The 12,727-nt window shown below is 35.8% G+C and overlaps 1 protein-coding gene across 2 annotated transcripts in view; it reads right to left on the bottom strand.

Moving 5' to 3' along the window:
• The window catches only part of luzp2 (leucine zipper protein 2), a 260,222-nt gene that overhangs the window by 3,485 nt on the left and 244,010 nt on the right, over positions 1-12,727 (bottom strand). For both annotated transcript variants that reach the window (XM_024295794.2, XM_024295793.2), the window contains exon 11: positions 10,924-10,998. In XM_024295794.2, coding sequence (XP_024151562.1) covers positions 10,924-10,998 — 75 coding nt within the window. The remainder of the gene's footprint in view (positions 1-10,923; positions 10,999-12,727) is intronic.

The raw sequence follows: 12,727 nt of genomic DNA on the forward strand, positions 1-12,727 counted from the left end.
TCAGGTTTCTGTAAATATCAGGAGGAATTTTTTACCTCTTTTCTTTCCAAGTGATTTTAAATCATTCAGATTTGGTGGTTGTTGTTTGGCAACCCTGAGTTTCAGCTCTCTCCATAAGTTTTCTATAGGATTGATCATGATGGTTCCTCCTCTTTGAGATCATCAACTAACTCCTTTGTTGTTTTAGGATGATTTCTCACTGATCTCATAATCATGGAAACCCCATCAGGTGAGATGTTATTTGGGGACCCAGACCTACAGGTGGATTAATGATCATATTCTTGTATTTTGGCACCAACAGTTGTGATCTTTAACCTCCAGCTTGTTGCTGATGGTTTTGTAGTCTGTTCCCATCTACAATCTTCTTCCTTAAATCCACCGGAAGATCTTTAGTCTTTCCGTGTTGGAGAGTTTTCTGTGGTTAAGTGTCCTTCACACAGGTGATCGGTTCAAACCGGTGTCAAGTTGAGAGACTCTAACTGGTCTGTGGGAACCAGAACTCTTACTCCTAACTAAGGAATTAATCACTTAGTTCCCTCAATGAAATGCAAAATGATTTATTTAAATGATTTAAAGTGGATTTCTTGATTTTTCTCTCTCTCACTGTTGAAATGAACCAACAATTTGGATAGTTGACTGTCAATTTCAGCAAGGGATCACATACTAATTTCCTTTACTGTTGGTGTTAATTGTTGTCTTTCCTCAACTCCTTCCACTCTTTAGAAAGTCCAAATATGCAAGTTTCATTGAGAGTGAACTTGTAGTCCTACTAATTAGTTTTCAATTTTTTTTCAATCACTCATGTGTGTCTAAATTAAATCTGTATTGTTGATTTAAACAGAGAAAATTATTAAATTGCCCGCTTAAGATCCCACTGGCAATCAAAACATATCAGGGAATACCTAAATCAGTTGTTTATTGTATTCAGCCCTTCATGATTGACTTATATTGTTTTTAATATTGGAAAGAAACAAACTAGGTCATAAAGTCTACTTCAAAAAGTTAGTAAGTCATTTGAACTGTGAGCACTTGTGCTACATCCTCTACTTTTGAAGGCTTATTCATAAAATTCCCAATAGACATTTGTGTTTTTTGAATGCATTATGTAATAAAAGGCAAATGTTTTCTGAGATTCATGTCTAACCAGTAAGCTGGTTGGCTTTACAGCTCAAAATAAAGTGGTTCAAGAGGTCAAAGTTACTTTGAAGTGCAGGTCCTTCGCTCATATTTTTCCCCATTAGCTTTTCATTTTAAGGGTTAGAGGTTAGGGCTGAAGTGTAGAATAAAGATTTGGTCTTAATCCTCTTTGCCTTTGTAACTCCCTACGATATAGAGCTGGCCTGTGAAAAGTTGGCCTCACCTCTCACCCAATGACTTCTGGTTTAGACTCTGGTATCTCTCCGACTCAAAGACGGGAAAAGCACTTTAGAGGAATTCTCTTTAGCAGTCAAAAGCCTTTGAAGCAACGGATTCTGTCATTCTCAAATGACTTTTTTAGATTATAAAGTAGAAAATTCTATTCCATCAATAATAAAAACCCTTGAAGTTATGAGGATTTTATGACCTTCACTTACATAACCAACCTGTCAATGTATTATAAAGCACTTTGAATAATGTGAGCGATGTTAGTGGCGGTGCTTTGACAGAGTTTGAAATAACTTTTAGAATCTTTTAAATATTTCATTTAAATATATGCTCGATCCAATGGGAAGCATTTTGGCTTTACTGTTATTTCCCCTCAGTATGCTCAGTAAAGTAATAGGCAGATAGCCACAAATAACCACGCTTTCACAGAGAGACCACTGACATCCTCACAGCTGGGCATCCAGCTCCTTCTGATAGATAGCAGGTTGGAATTCTGGGTACCCTGATACTCCTGCAAATAATTATTTGCATAAAGATAAAAAGAAAAGAAGAAGAATTTTGTTTTTTCTAAGACAAACACAGTGATGCAAAAATATCAAAGATTTGTTCACACAAATTATTTACCAGGTGAGAACACATTGTAATTCTGTGTCTGGAAGTGTTGAAGAAAAACTTCAAAGCTAATATTAGACTACTTGAAGATGTGTTCCATTATTTACTAAAGAGCACATAACTGTAGATTATTGAAGATTTTCATCTACAATGAATCATAGTTTCAATGTCTGTGTAAAAAAAAAAAAATCTTCACTAGAATGCGCACTAAAAAGCCTTAATTTAAAAAAAAAAAAACTTTATAATCCAGAGTGTCTTTTATATGGATTAATTCTGGTTGTGCTTAATGTTGTCAAAGTGATATTGAGAGGTACACAGCACTCTGTCAAAATGTTTGCTTAAGTGTGAATGTGAATACACCAATGCGGATAAGGTAAAACTGTATCACCCTGTTGTTTAGCACGTTACAAACACGGTTGTGAGTTACTGTAGTCACACTTGTGTTAGTTTTAGCTTTATCAGTCTGTTTTATTTAACGTGTTGTAAACAAGGATGGGAGTTACTGGTATTGTGAATATGTTAACGCAGCCAACCCGTAGCGGTGTCAGAGTGTGTATTTTTTTGTTTTTTTTTGTTACCAGCAAGGTTGTGAGTTAGCACAGTAACATTTGTTTTAGTGGGATCAGTCTGATTTATACAGGTTACTAACAATGTTCGGAGTTAAGTTATGAAAACGCTAGTTCAGAAACTATTTCCTAAAAAATGACAGGTTTTTAGATTTTGGCTAAAACAGCAGAATCATAATGAAATGACCACTTTAAAACTCTTTGAAAACAGATCAAATATAGTTGGAGAAGGACTTTAAAATGCTTCACAGAACTGAAGCTTCAACTAAACTTAAAAAAAAAAACTTAAACTTTTGGTGATCAGTACAGAGTCATTTAAGATCTGTTTTTTTTTTTTACATGATATAAACAATATTAGTTATATTGTGAATATGCTAGCTAGTGTAGAACAGTGTCTGACATTTTTTTTTTAACATATTACTAAAAATGTTGTGAGTTAGCATAGTCGCAGTAATATTTATTTAAGCAGTAGCAGTCTGTTTTTGTTATGTTTCAAACACGGTTGGCAATTACAGGTATTTATTATGAAGATGCTAATGCGGCTAGAATGTAGCGGTATCGTACTGTGGGTTTTTTCACGTCTATAACAATGTAGGGAGTTGGTGTAGTTACTGTAATGTTCCTTTCAGCAGTATTAGTCTATTTTTTAAGTGTTCCAAACACGGTTGTGAGACAGGGGCATTGCGAATATGCTAACCCAGGTAACGCATAGCAGTGTCAAAGTGTGTGTTTTTTTTTTTTTTTTTTTTACGTGTTTCTAACAAGGTAAGGAGTTAGCGTAGTCACAGTGACATTTGTTTTAACTGTATCAGTTTGATTTTTTTTGAAGAGGTGCAGATATTGTGAGTACTCTAATTTAGCTAAAGCTTCCAACATGGCTAACGTATTAGCATGTTATAAACAAGTTCCAGCCCTTCTGCTATCTTTTGGGATCGAGATGATCCCATCATTAAATGGAAGGATTATCCTTCCTTTGACAAATGTGTACAGAATTTCTTGTCTGTGAAGTGAAAATTTGTAAAAAAAATCAAACATAAGTGAAAAAAAGTTCAGCACGTTGTCTTGAGAGGTCCAGACGACCCCACCCCCAATGTTAGCGTGTTTAAGATAGCACAAGAGATAAAGTTAAATAAAATGAACTTTGACTCTTGTGTCTCAAAGGTGCATTATTATTTGCTGCACCTTATTTAATAAAAGTTTGAAAATATAGCGTTCTTTGACGGCGCGCCTTATAATCTGGCGTGCCCTACATTATATAAATACAATATTGTAACTGTTAATTATTTTTTACGTCTATAATCATATTTTTTGTGTTTACAGACACAATGCAGTTCACGTGTTCAGCATTTTTCTTCTTCTTCAAAGGTTCCGTTTTACAGCTTAAGACAACATTAGTCAGGTTCAGAGGAGCTCGCTTGTTTTGAATAATTCAAGCCATCTTTGGCAATGACATGTTTAAGCAAAGCAGACAGGCTCTGGAAACCAATTCTTTCAGCAAAGCATCTGTTTATAGTTTACTAATGTCACTTTGAAGAATGCCTTGAGGCGTGCTGGCTGCTCACAGTTACACATCACTCTCTGTGGCACTGGGTTATCACCTGGCTGGAAGCACAACAAACAAAAAGGGAAAATGACACAGCTGCATTATTCTTGTCAGTACATCGCGCATAGAATTTTGATTTTTCATTAACAATACATATAGTGCAAATATTTAAATATTACTGAGATACTTTGTATGGGCCCTTAGGCAACATGCCTCTTTCCTTTGTTAATTGTTAATTAGCTAATTTTTTATAACAATATTTTCAACTTCCATGTTTATAATTTTAATTTCTTCATTTACATTTAATAAAGATTGAAAGCTTAGTGATAAAATGTGGTTTTCTCATCAAGGCAGAAAAAGGCAATATTGTTGGTTAAGTACCTTTTATCCTCAGGAGACACTCACAGAGCTTTACAGAATTTACATTTAACCACCCCGACTAATTCCCCTAATAATGCATGTTATGTTTTGACTTCTTTGCCATATTGTTACGTGCAGGTTTTTCAATTCCCATGCACTTTAATGAACTCAGTGTATGCCTTAAACTTTTGTGAACCCCTTGTTCCTTTTTAATTGCAACAGTAAAAAACACAAAAACTATAAAGTAAAGAACTTTATGTTGTTGTTGGTAAATTAAAGGTTTGATTTTTTTTTTTTTTTTTTTGGGACAAACCAAAAGAGGTAAAAACTATGAAAAATGTAGTTGTTTAATATAGACTTCTGATTTTTTTTCATCCGTACAGGAAGTAAACCTTCCTGCATACAAGTCTTGGATAAAACTAGGGTTCTCTGACTTGAAGCACATTTTAGCACATTAAGAATCTTAAAAAAAGATGCTCTATGATAATTATACATGATAAAAATAAATAACAGGAATCTTTATTTCGACTTGACAAGTCTCTTCTTCTTCTTCTTAACTTTCCTAATTTAGATTGACAGGAAATGTAAAATAAATCACAAATGTGCATAACACAAGAAGGAGACTTAATAATTAAAACTATGGTTATGTCTGAATTCCAACCCTAATCCCATAACGACTAATAAACTATATAGTGCAGGACTATCTAGCGCCCTGGATTTTAAAGCACTTTGGACACCACGGTCACTATACTTTCATTTTGTTTTTAAACAGTGGATATGACGTCGCAGAGTTCACGAAGTGAAAATTGAATCAATATGAAATGAACCTTTCGCAACGTCTATTTGTGACTCCACTGTGAACGGATGTTAAAAATGTAGATGGCTTGTTTGACTTTTACATTTAAACATGTTTTTTTTTTTGCAAAATGTGTTTAACCGCAATGCATTGTGGTCTATTTTTGCTAATGTAGTGAGCATCAACCCATGCTGGTAACTGGACAGTTATTAGGCTATAGGGCTAAAGCAAAAAAAAAAAAAAAAAAAAGATGCTCTATGAAAATTATGCATGAAAAAAGTAAATAACAGGAATCTTTATTTCTACTTGACAAGTTTCTTCTTCTTCTTTTTCTTAACTTTTTCTAGTTTAGCCTATAGGGCTAAAAAACAAACAAACCATAACCTCAATTTCCTCAATTTTTTTGATAATCTGATTCTACAGGAAGTTTTATTTTGAAAAACTATCGGATTCTCCCCACCACATTCTACTAATCCTTGACGCATGTCAAGTCTCTCAGTCATGTATCAAAAATACATCTGATACTTCCTTGAAGAAGATGCACTGTCTGCTAAATTGGAACCTAGCAAAGTTAACAATGTATTTTTTTTTTTTTTTTAAGAGATGAAGTAAAGAGAAGAAGAGACTTTTACTTTAAAGAAACAAAAATCTGCATTCAACAGACAAAAACCAGAGATTGCAATGATTGTTCCTACGCCCCATAATAATAATACATAATATTCTAATGTGTAATATTACAAGGATGTTGCTAATAAAGTTGCTCAAGCATTGGATTCATGTTTTATATTATATTTAGAAAATATCAGGTTTGGTGATCTTTTTTAAAAAAGTATTCTTTGCACCTTAACATTTATTTTTTCTTAATATATCGACAACATTTCCTTTTTTTTTTTGTTTCAACATGACAATAACGACTCAGCAATGAAACACAAGTGAAAATAAAGAAAAACATCTTAATGACATAAAACTAAAGAATTAGGCTAAAGTTGACCTGCAGCTTTTTAGCTTCCACTTTTTTTAAGCAAAAAAAATAAAAATAAATAAATTTAAAAAAAGAAAGAAATCGGACACCCACTTCAGCCTTGTATACAAGCCGGTACCACGACCTTAAACCATCACAAAATATGTGCTGAACTATTTGTTTGTTTTCTTGTTTTTTGTCTGGGTTTTACAGGTCAGTGGAAACATGCTTTTGGTTTATAAATTGGTTCAGGATTGCTCAAGTGTCTTCTAGTTACTGAATTAGGGAAATGCTGCTCCTTTAAGTGATTGTGTTGCCTTATTTTCAGCCTTTAATTGTCTTTGCGGTTTTTCTTCTTCCATAAATATCTAAATATTGGAGAAGACGGCCCTCAAGGTTCTCAGCCTCATTAATTAAACTCAAGGTCACATAATGCAGGTAAAGTGGCAGAAACACAGAGGACACTAATGCAGATTGATCCTAAGAGATGGTGATGCAAATCACCCCTAATCAGATTGTTTACCACCCCATGAATGGGGAAGGCTGAGTCTGAGTGATGCCAACACACAGCAGGAAATAGGCTGATCCCAGATTTGGTGCAGATGCTCAACACGGAACGAAAAATAGATAAAACGGAAAATGTCGGCCAAATGATAAGTCAAGAGACATTACGTTTTCAACAAACTTAAAAAAGGAAAAGATTATAAGAAAAAAAACATCTTACATAACAGACAACCACAGCCTTTTATTTATCCAGATGGAAATAACATTAAACCTCTATTGATATTGTTTGTTCTTCTTAAGACAAAAAAAATAATTATTTTCGCCTGGGAATAATACGTCTGTATTTTTGTCAAAATTTGCTTTGAGTTTTTCTTTTTCCTCTATTTATCCACATTGTCTAACATTGGATTCTTGCCACCTGGAATGCTCTACAGTTACAGGGTGTTGGACATCGCTGAGATGAGAGCCTGGGTTTTGTTTTTATCATCTGCCACTGCCAAACAGGTGCGACTCCATTCAGTAATAAGGTGAGGAGAGCTGGTATTCATAGACACTGGCAAGACATCGAATATCACATGTGAAGGTGGGATGTGAACACGGGGTTTTTATTTTTGATAGCACAGCTTTTTTTAAAAAAGGTGTGCTATCAAAACCAGTGCTCTGTTTTTCTTGTTATCTTTGGGTACAATTTCTCCCCATTTTCAAATGATTTTAACCCTAAAACAAATGAAAACCATCCATCCGTTTTCTAAATCTGCTTAATCCCGTTTGGGGTCACATGGTTGTTGGAGCCTATCCCAGAAACTGATGGGGGAAGTCGGGGCCTTCTACACGCCCCTCACTCCCCCACTCTGCCCTTGGCATCCTAGTCAAAGCTGGTTGTGAATATTACATTAAAAAAATTCTGTTGGTTTTATCACCGTAGCAACCATTTTATATTATGTACGCTTGGGGGTGATGAACAGGTTTATGTAATTTTTAGAGGAATTGGCAAAAGTAATTTTTTTGATTTCCATGGCAACTGAGGTTTTTTTTTTACAACACCCACATTCCTAATATGTTCATATTGTATGTGTTATTGTTTCAATCTATTCGAGTCAACAACCCATGTATTGACATGTCATTAGTATTACAGTATAAAATGAGGGAGTGTCACTTTACAAGATCGCCCCACTAACGTAATTCAAAATCTACAAACTTAAAGATCACAATTTTATCTGAATTAGCTTCTCAATAATCCTCAAGGAGTTAGGAGGCAATAAGTCAAAATCCTTTATATTTGTAGTACTAAAGGGGATCTTTTTTGGTAGGATTCATGATGGCGGCCACTTTCCGAGGTCAAAGATCAATGAAACTTCAACAGTGGTTGAAGGCTTAAACTGGCGACATGTGAGTGAAATTTTGTGAAGATCGCTCAAACAGAAGTTGAAGGCCCCCATCCATTGAAGGTCCATAGAAAAATAGAATGGGAGGGCTGGGGCGGAACCGCTGCTGCGATCCGCTGATTGGTACGTAGTAATGATGACATCAAACCACCAATATAGCGTTAAGCTAGCATTTCTATTTTCCTCTTTTCTTTCAAACAACGTTAAATTCCTGTTATATACAAAATGTACCAGAAGTAATAAAAAGACGAGCTGCTGGATGACCTCTGTTGTTGTTGCTTTACTACTTGTCGCACTACAATGACACGCTAGCGGTCTACACACATGCACCGTGAAAACAAACTGCTCAGCGGAAGAGAGGCTAAACTGGGTGGAAACGCTCACCAGAATGAACTGATCATTCCACTCCTTACCAGGCCAGACTGCTCAGTGGAAACGAGGCTTACGACTGCTGCGGGTCGTAATGAAAACTTCACAGTAACTATAGTCAAATAAACTTTAAACTGAAGTTAAGGCAGTTTGATGGATCATTCTTGAAGAAACAAAGATAACACTGAAAAAAAGAAAAAAAATCCTCAAATTTTTTGAAGGCAATCATTTGGAGCGTGTCATTCACAGAGGGAAAAGGTTGCAGACAGCTGTGAAACTATCTGGTGCATTCAGTAAGTTCAGCAGAAGGTCAGTTGGTGAGATACACAGAAACATGGAGCCTAAAAGCTCAGTCTCTGCAGGCATCAAATCTAATATTACTGTAAATGTTAGAAAGGCTGGAAGGGTTGCCAAGAGAAAACAATATCCTTTCAGCAAACAACATCAAACTGAACACGTCTGGAAATATTACACAGTTTGGGGAAAAAAAAAAAGTACATGATGTTCATTAACTGGAACAACTCATTTTCAGCTGTCCAGTACAGAAGTAAAAATGGGGCTGATACTGGCCTGGTTTTCACCAGAAGGACACAAAAACCCTTATTTTATCAAACCATTTCTCCACTTCACTGTAAATCTGTTTACAGTTGCTAAAAGTTTTCTGAAACTGCGTCATAAACCATAACTTGATCCCAAATTTGACAGCCAATCTGCTCCAGCAAGACAAATGGGGAAATTGGACTTTGAGTGAAAAAAAAATAAAAAATACCGTAAATGAAGAAAATACTAAATAAATAAATAACAAAAAATGACCAAATTCTCTTCCAAGCTTTTAAAAATGCTTGCAAGGTCCCGGGAACAAATGGCAGCAATGTTATCGCTACTAAAATAAGATTTTACAATTTTCTACACTGTAAAAAAAAAATAAAATCAAGAAAACAAAAACTGTTATAGTACTTTGCTGCATTATTTTTTATTAGTATCATTTTAAAATCCTAATAACACACTGACGCTTTTAGATTAAAGTGTTTCTCTGATTATTCACGGTTTTACGTGTTTGTGGATTTTTTTTATTTCAGTCACATGACTTTTCCGTTCATTACAACTTGGACAACTCAAGACGCTTGTATGAAAGTTTTGAGTCTGAAGGAGGTGCTGCGCTGCTGAGGTGTATCTCTGAACAGTGGAACCTGCAGAGGTGAAGGTTTCTCTGTTTTTGCGGATTCGCCATTTTCGCGTATTTCTATGGTCCCTAACCCCCACAAATAAGTGAGAGGGGGGAGGATATTGTAATCCAATTTTTCAGCTTTCAAGTCAAATGTACTTCAAAATATAATTTTTATATATTTTATTTTGTCTTTGTCAACCTATTGTAGCCTACTGTTTTGGGATGATTGATTAAAGTGTTTAAAATGTGTTTTATGCTATATTTACCCATTTATTCCCTCACACATGAAAGAGCCCCCCCCCACCGCCTTTTTATCTTTACCTATATGCAACATTTATGGCACAGTCAAATAAGGCATCAAAACAATTCATAGTAAAACATAAAGTTGCTAACCTGAACATTGCCCTCTAGTCATTTTTTATAACAAGTTTTAAAAGTAAAATATAATATCTGAGCATTTTTGAAGAAGTTTACCTCAAATACAAATGCTGCTTAGTTGAAGAATTTATTTTAGAAAGATTTGTGGGACAGTAACACAGTGGAGCTAATACATTATAAGTATGCAGTTTGTTAGTTCAAGTCAGAACTACAACTTGGATTGTTTCAATGTTCTTACAGCCTCATTTAAAACATAAATAAAAGTGATTTAAATAAATTATATGAACAATGTTTTCATGGATCTAAGTAGTACAAAACGTAAGACAGGATTATATGTCTTTAACCGTATTTCATGATTTGTCCATTTGAAAGTAAGAGAGGGAAAGTACTGTATTTTCTGTACTATAAGACTCAATTAAAAGTAGGTATATCCCAATCTAACTAGCACTCATCATTTATCAAAGGAGATGTCGGCGTCTTATTCAGGCCATGGAGCGGAAAGCTACGTGGGAGCGGCTACGGATGAAGAGATTTTGAGAAATGGTGGTTGGTGATTTTACAGTGAGGCTGTGGATCCAACAATTCCTCATGACACACTCAACCTTTGATGAGCTGTCTTATGCTGTGAGACCTCTTTTGGCCCATTCTGTGGAGTCACTGTTGGCCATGTGACTCGTTTAATGAAAGAAAAGTGTTTCAATTGCTAACTATGTCAATTTCGATATGCCTCAAAAACCTCCTGAAACTTTTTTCGATAAATGTGAGTTTTTTTGAAATGTTATTGTTTTCATTAGAAGACTTTATCATCGGAAATCCAATTTCCGCAATTTTATAGTCGATGGTAACACAGCAATTGACTTTATAATCCAGTGCACCCTACAGTGCAGAAAACATGTTGGGTCGGAGGAAAACACACCTGTTGGACCTCTGGTTGCTTTTTGCTGTCTTGAACAGATTCCACCGTCTGATTCTGGAAGCATTCACCTGCAGTCTGAAGATGGAAGAAAAACGCATTTTATGTCAGTCTTCAGGTGTAAGTAAACAATGTTCACATTTTTCATAGAAAAAAACATTACCTGTTAGCTTATTGCAAATTATGGGTAGGCAAAAAGCACAAAAAATAAAAACAAAACTTTTATATACTAAATGAATGATATCATGTCATTCATTTCAAAGCAAAGAGACACAAGCTCTACAGTGTATACACCTTGTGCTAAAATGACCAAAAGGTCAACCCAAGTTAAAAAAAAGCCCTCCAGTAAAAATAATAAAAACTGATTTCTACTTTGAAAACAGGAGTTAAACAATAAAGTTAGTGTCTTCTCTTTTCCAAACATACTGTGAATAAATGACCTGAATCTATTTTTGATCAGATTAGTGGGCTGTGCCTTTGTTCAGGTGGAATGGCTATCATCTGTTCTTACGAGAAAAAAAAGATCTGCCTGACCACAAAATGAGTCTGACTGCTTGAATGTTCCACTGATGCATCAAAAAAAGTCTTTTTTTTCCTTAAAAAACACTTTTTGGATCTTATCAGTGGAGCCCAGAGTGGATTGCTGCCTTTCAAAGTGACCAAAAGCTTTTATTCTACAAACACTTAGTAACCAGATCTGAGAAGAAAGCTCTACGCAGCTCGGCGTCATGATCCAGTGAGTTTTGTTCAAATGTGTGCTCACACAGCTTTGTGCTTGATATTCACTCAGAGTTACAGCATTATTTGTTAGAACTCATGCAGATGGATTTTTCAAACAGCCAGTCAGGGTAAATTATCAAGGCCTTGCAGTGCAAAGAAAATTCATTCAGAGCAAAGCATTGATACAAACATGGACGCAAACAAGTGAAGTTCTTTTAAAGACATCAGAAAAAACTTTTTGAGGTGTTATGAGGAACAAAACATATGCTTTACTGTTGGTTTTATGGACAATACAGATGTTTCACACGTCATTACATTAGCAAATACTTTACATTTTACTTGAAACACCTACTGTTTTAGACATATGCACCCTACGGAGGTTGACTAGTACAGGTGTTGCAGATTTTTGGTTATCCAGGCCAGTTTAGGGTTGTGGAAAGGAGCAGCCATCTTAAGACCCAGCCAGTAAAGCCAAGTGGGCCCCATAATTTTTAAAAGTGGCCAGAACATGTGGGCCCCGAATGGGTTTGTCCGCAGTTTCTGTGGTGGCCCCACCTGTGCTTGCCCACATTGGCTTGAGTGGGAGCTGTGTGGGTTTCCAGTGGGCCCAAAGTGGCAATGTGACATTAGAACCCATATAAGGCCCATATTTTTGGCCATGTGGGCTAGAAATGGGATTAACACAGGGTCAATATGGGCACTTACCGGGAAATGTACCCAAGACCCATTTTGGCCTCACTGATGAGTCTATCATGATTGCATATGGGTTTCATGTGGGACCTAAGTGGGCTATAAATGGGTTTGTCCACAGTTTCCATGGTGGTCCAGACACCTGTGGTCCTTTGAGGAGCAAAGGTGTGTCTTAAAGTTTCTTTGTGGCTCATGCAGCCACCTCAAGAGATGGAATAAAAATGGCACTTACTATTGTCCTGTGTGTGGTAAATGTATCAAAGTATGTGTACGGATAATGTAAGTTACACACACTTGTGACATATGGATGATGCTGTTTGTATGACTCTAGTCATGAGTAAGGTGAGAGTGCTGGCTCCAAATGCTGCACACACAGGGTGTTTAGGTGATTTGTAAG

Source organism: Oryzias melastigma, linkage group LG3, assembly GCF_002922805.2.
Source record: "Oryzias melastigma strain HK-1 linkage group LG3, ASM292280v2, whole genome shotgun sequence".
Classification (NCBI taxonomy): domain Eukaryota; kingdom Metazoa; phylum Chordata; class Actinopteri; order Beloniformes; family Adrianichthyidae; genus Oryzias; species Oryzias melastigma.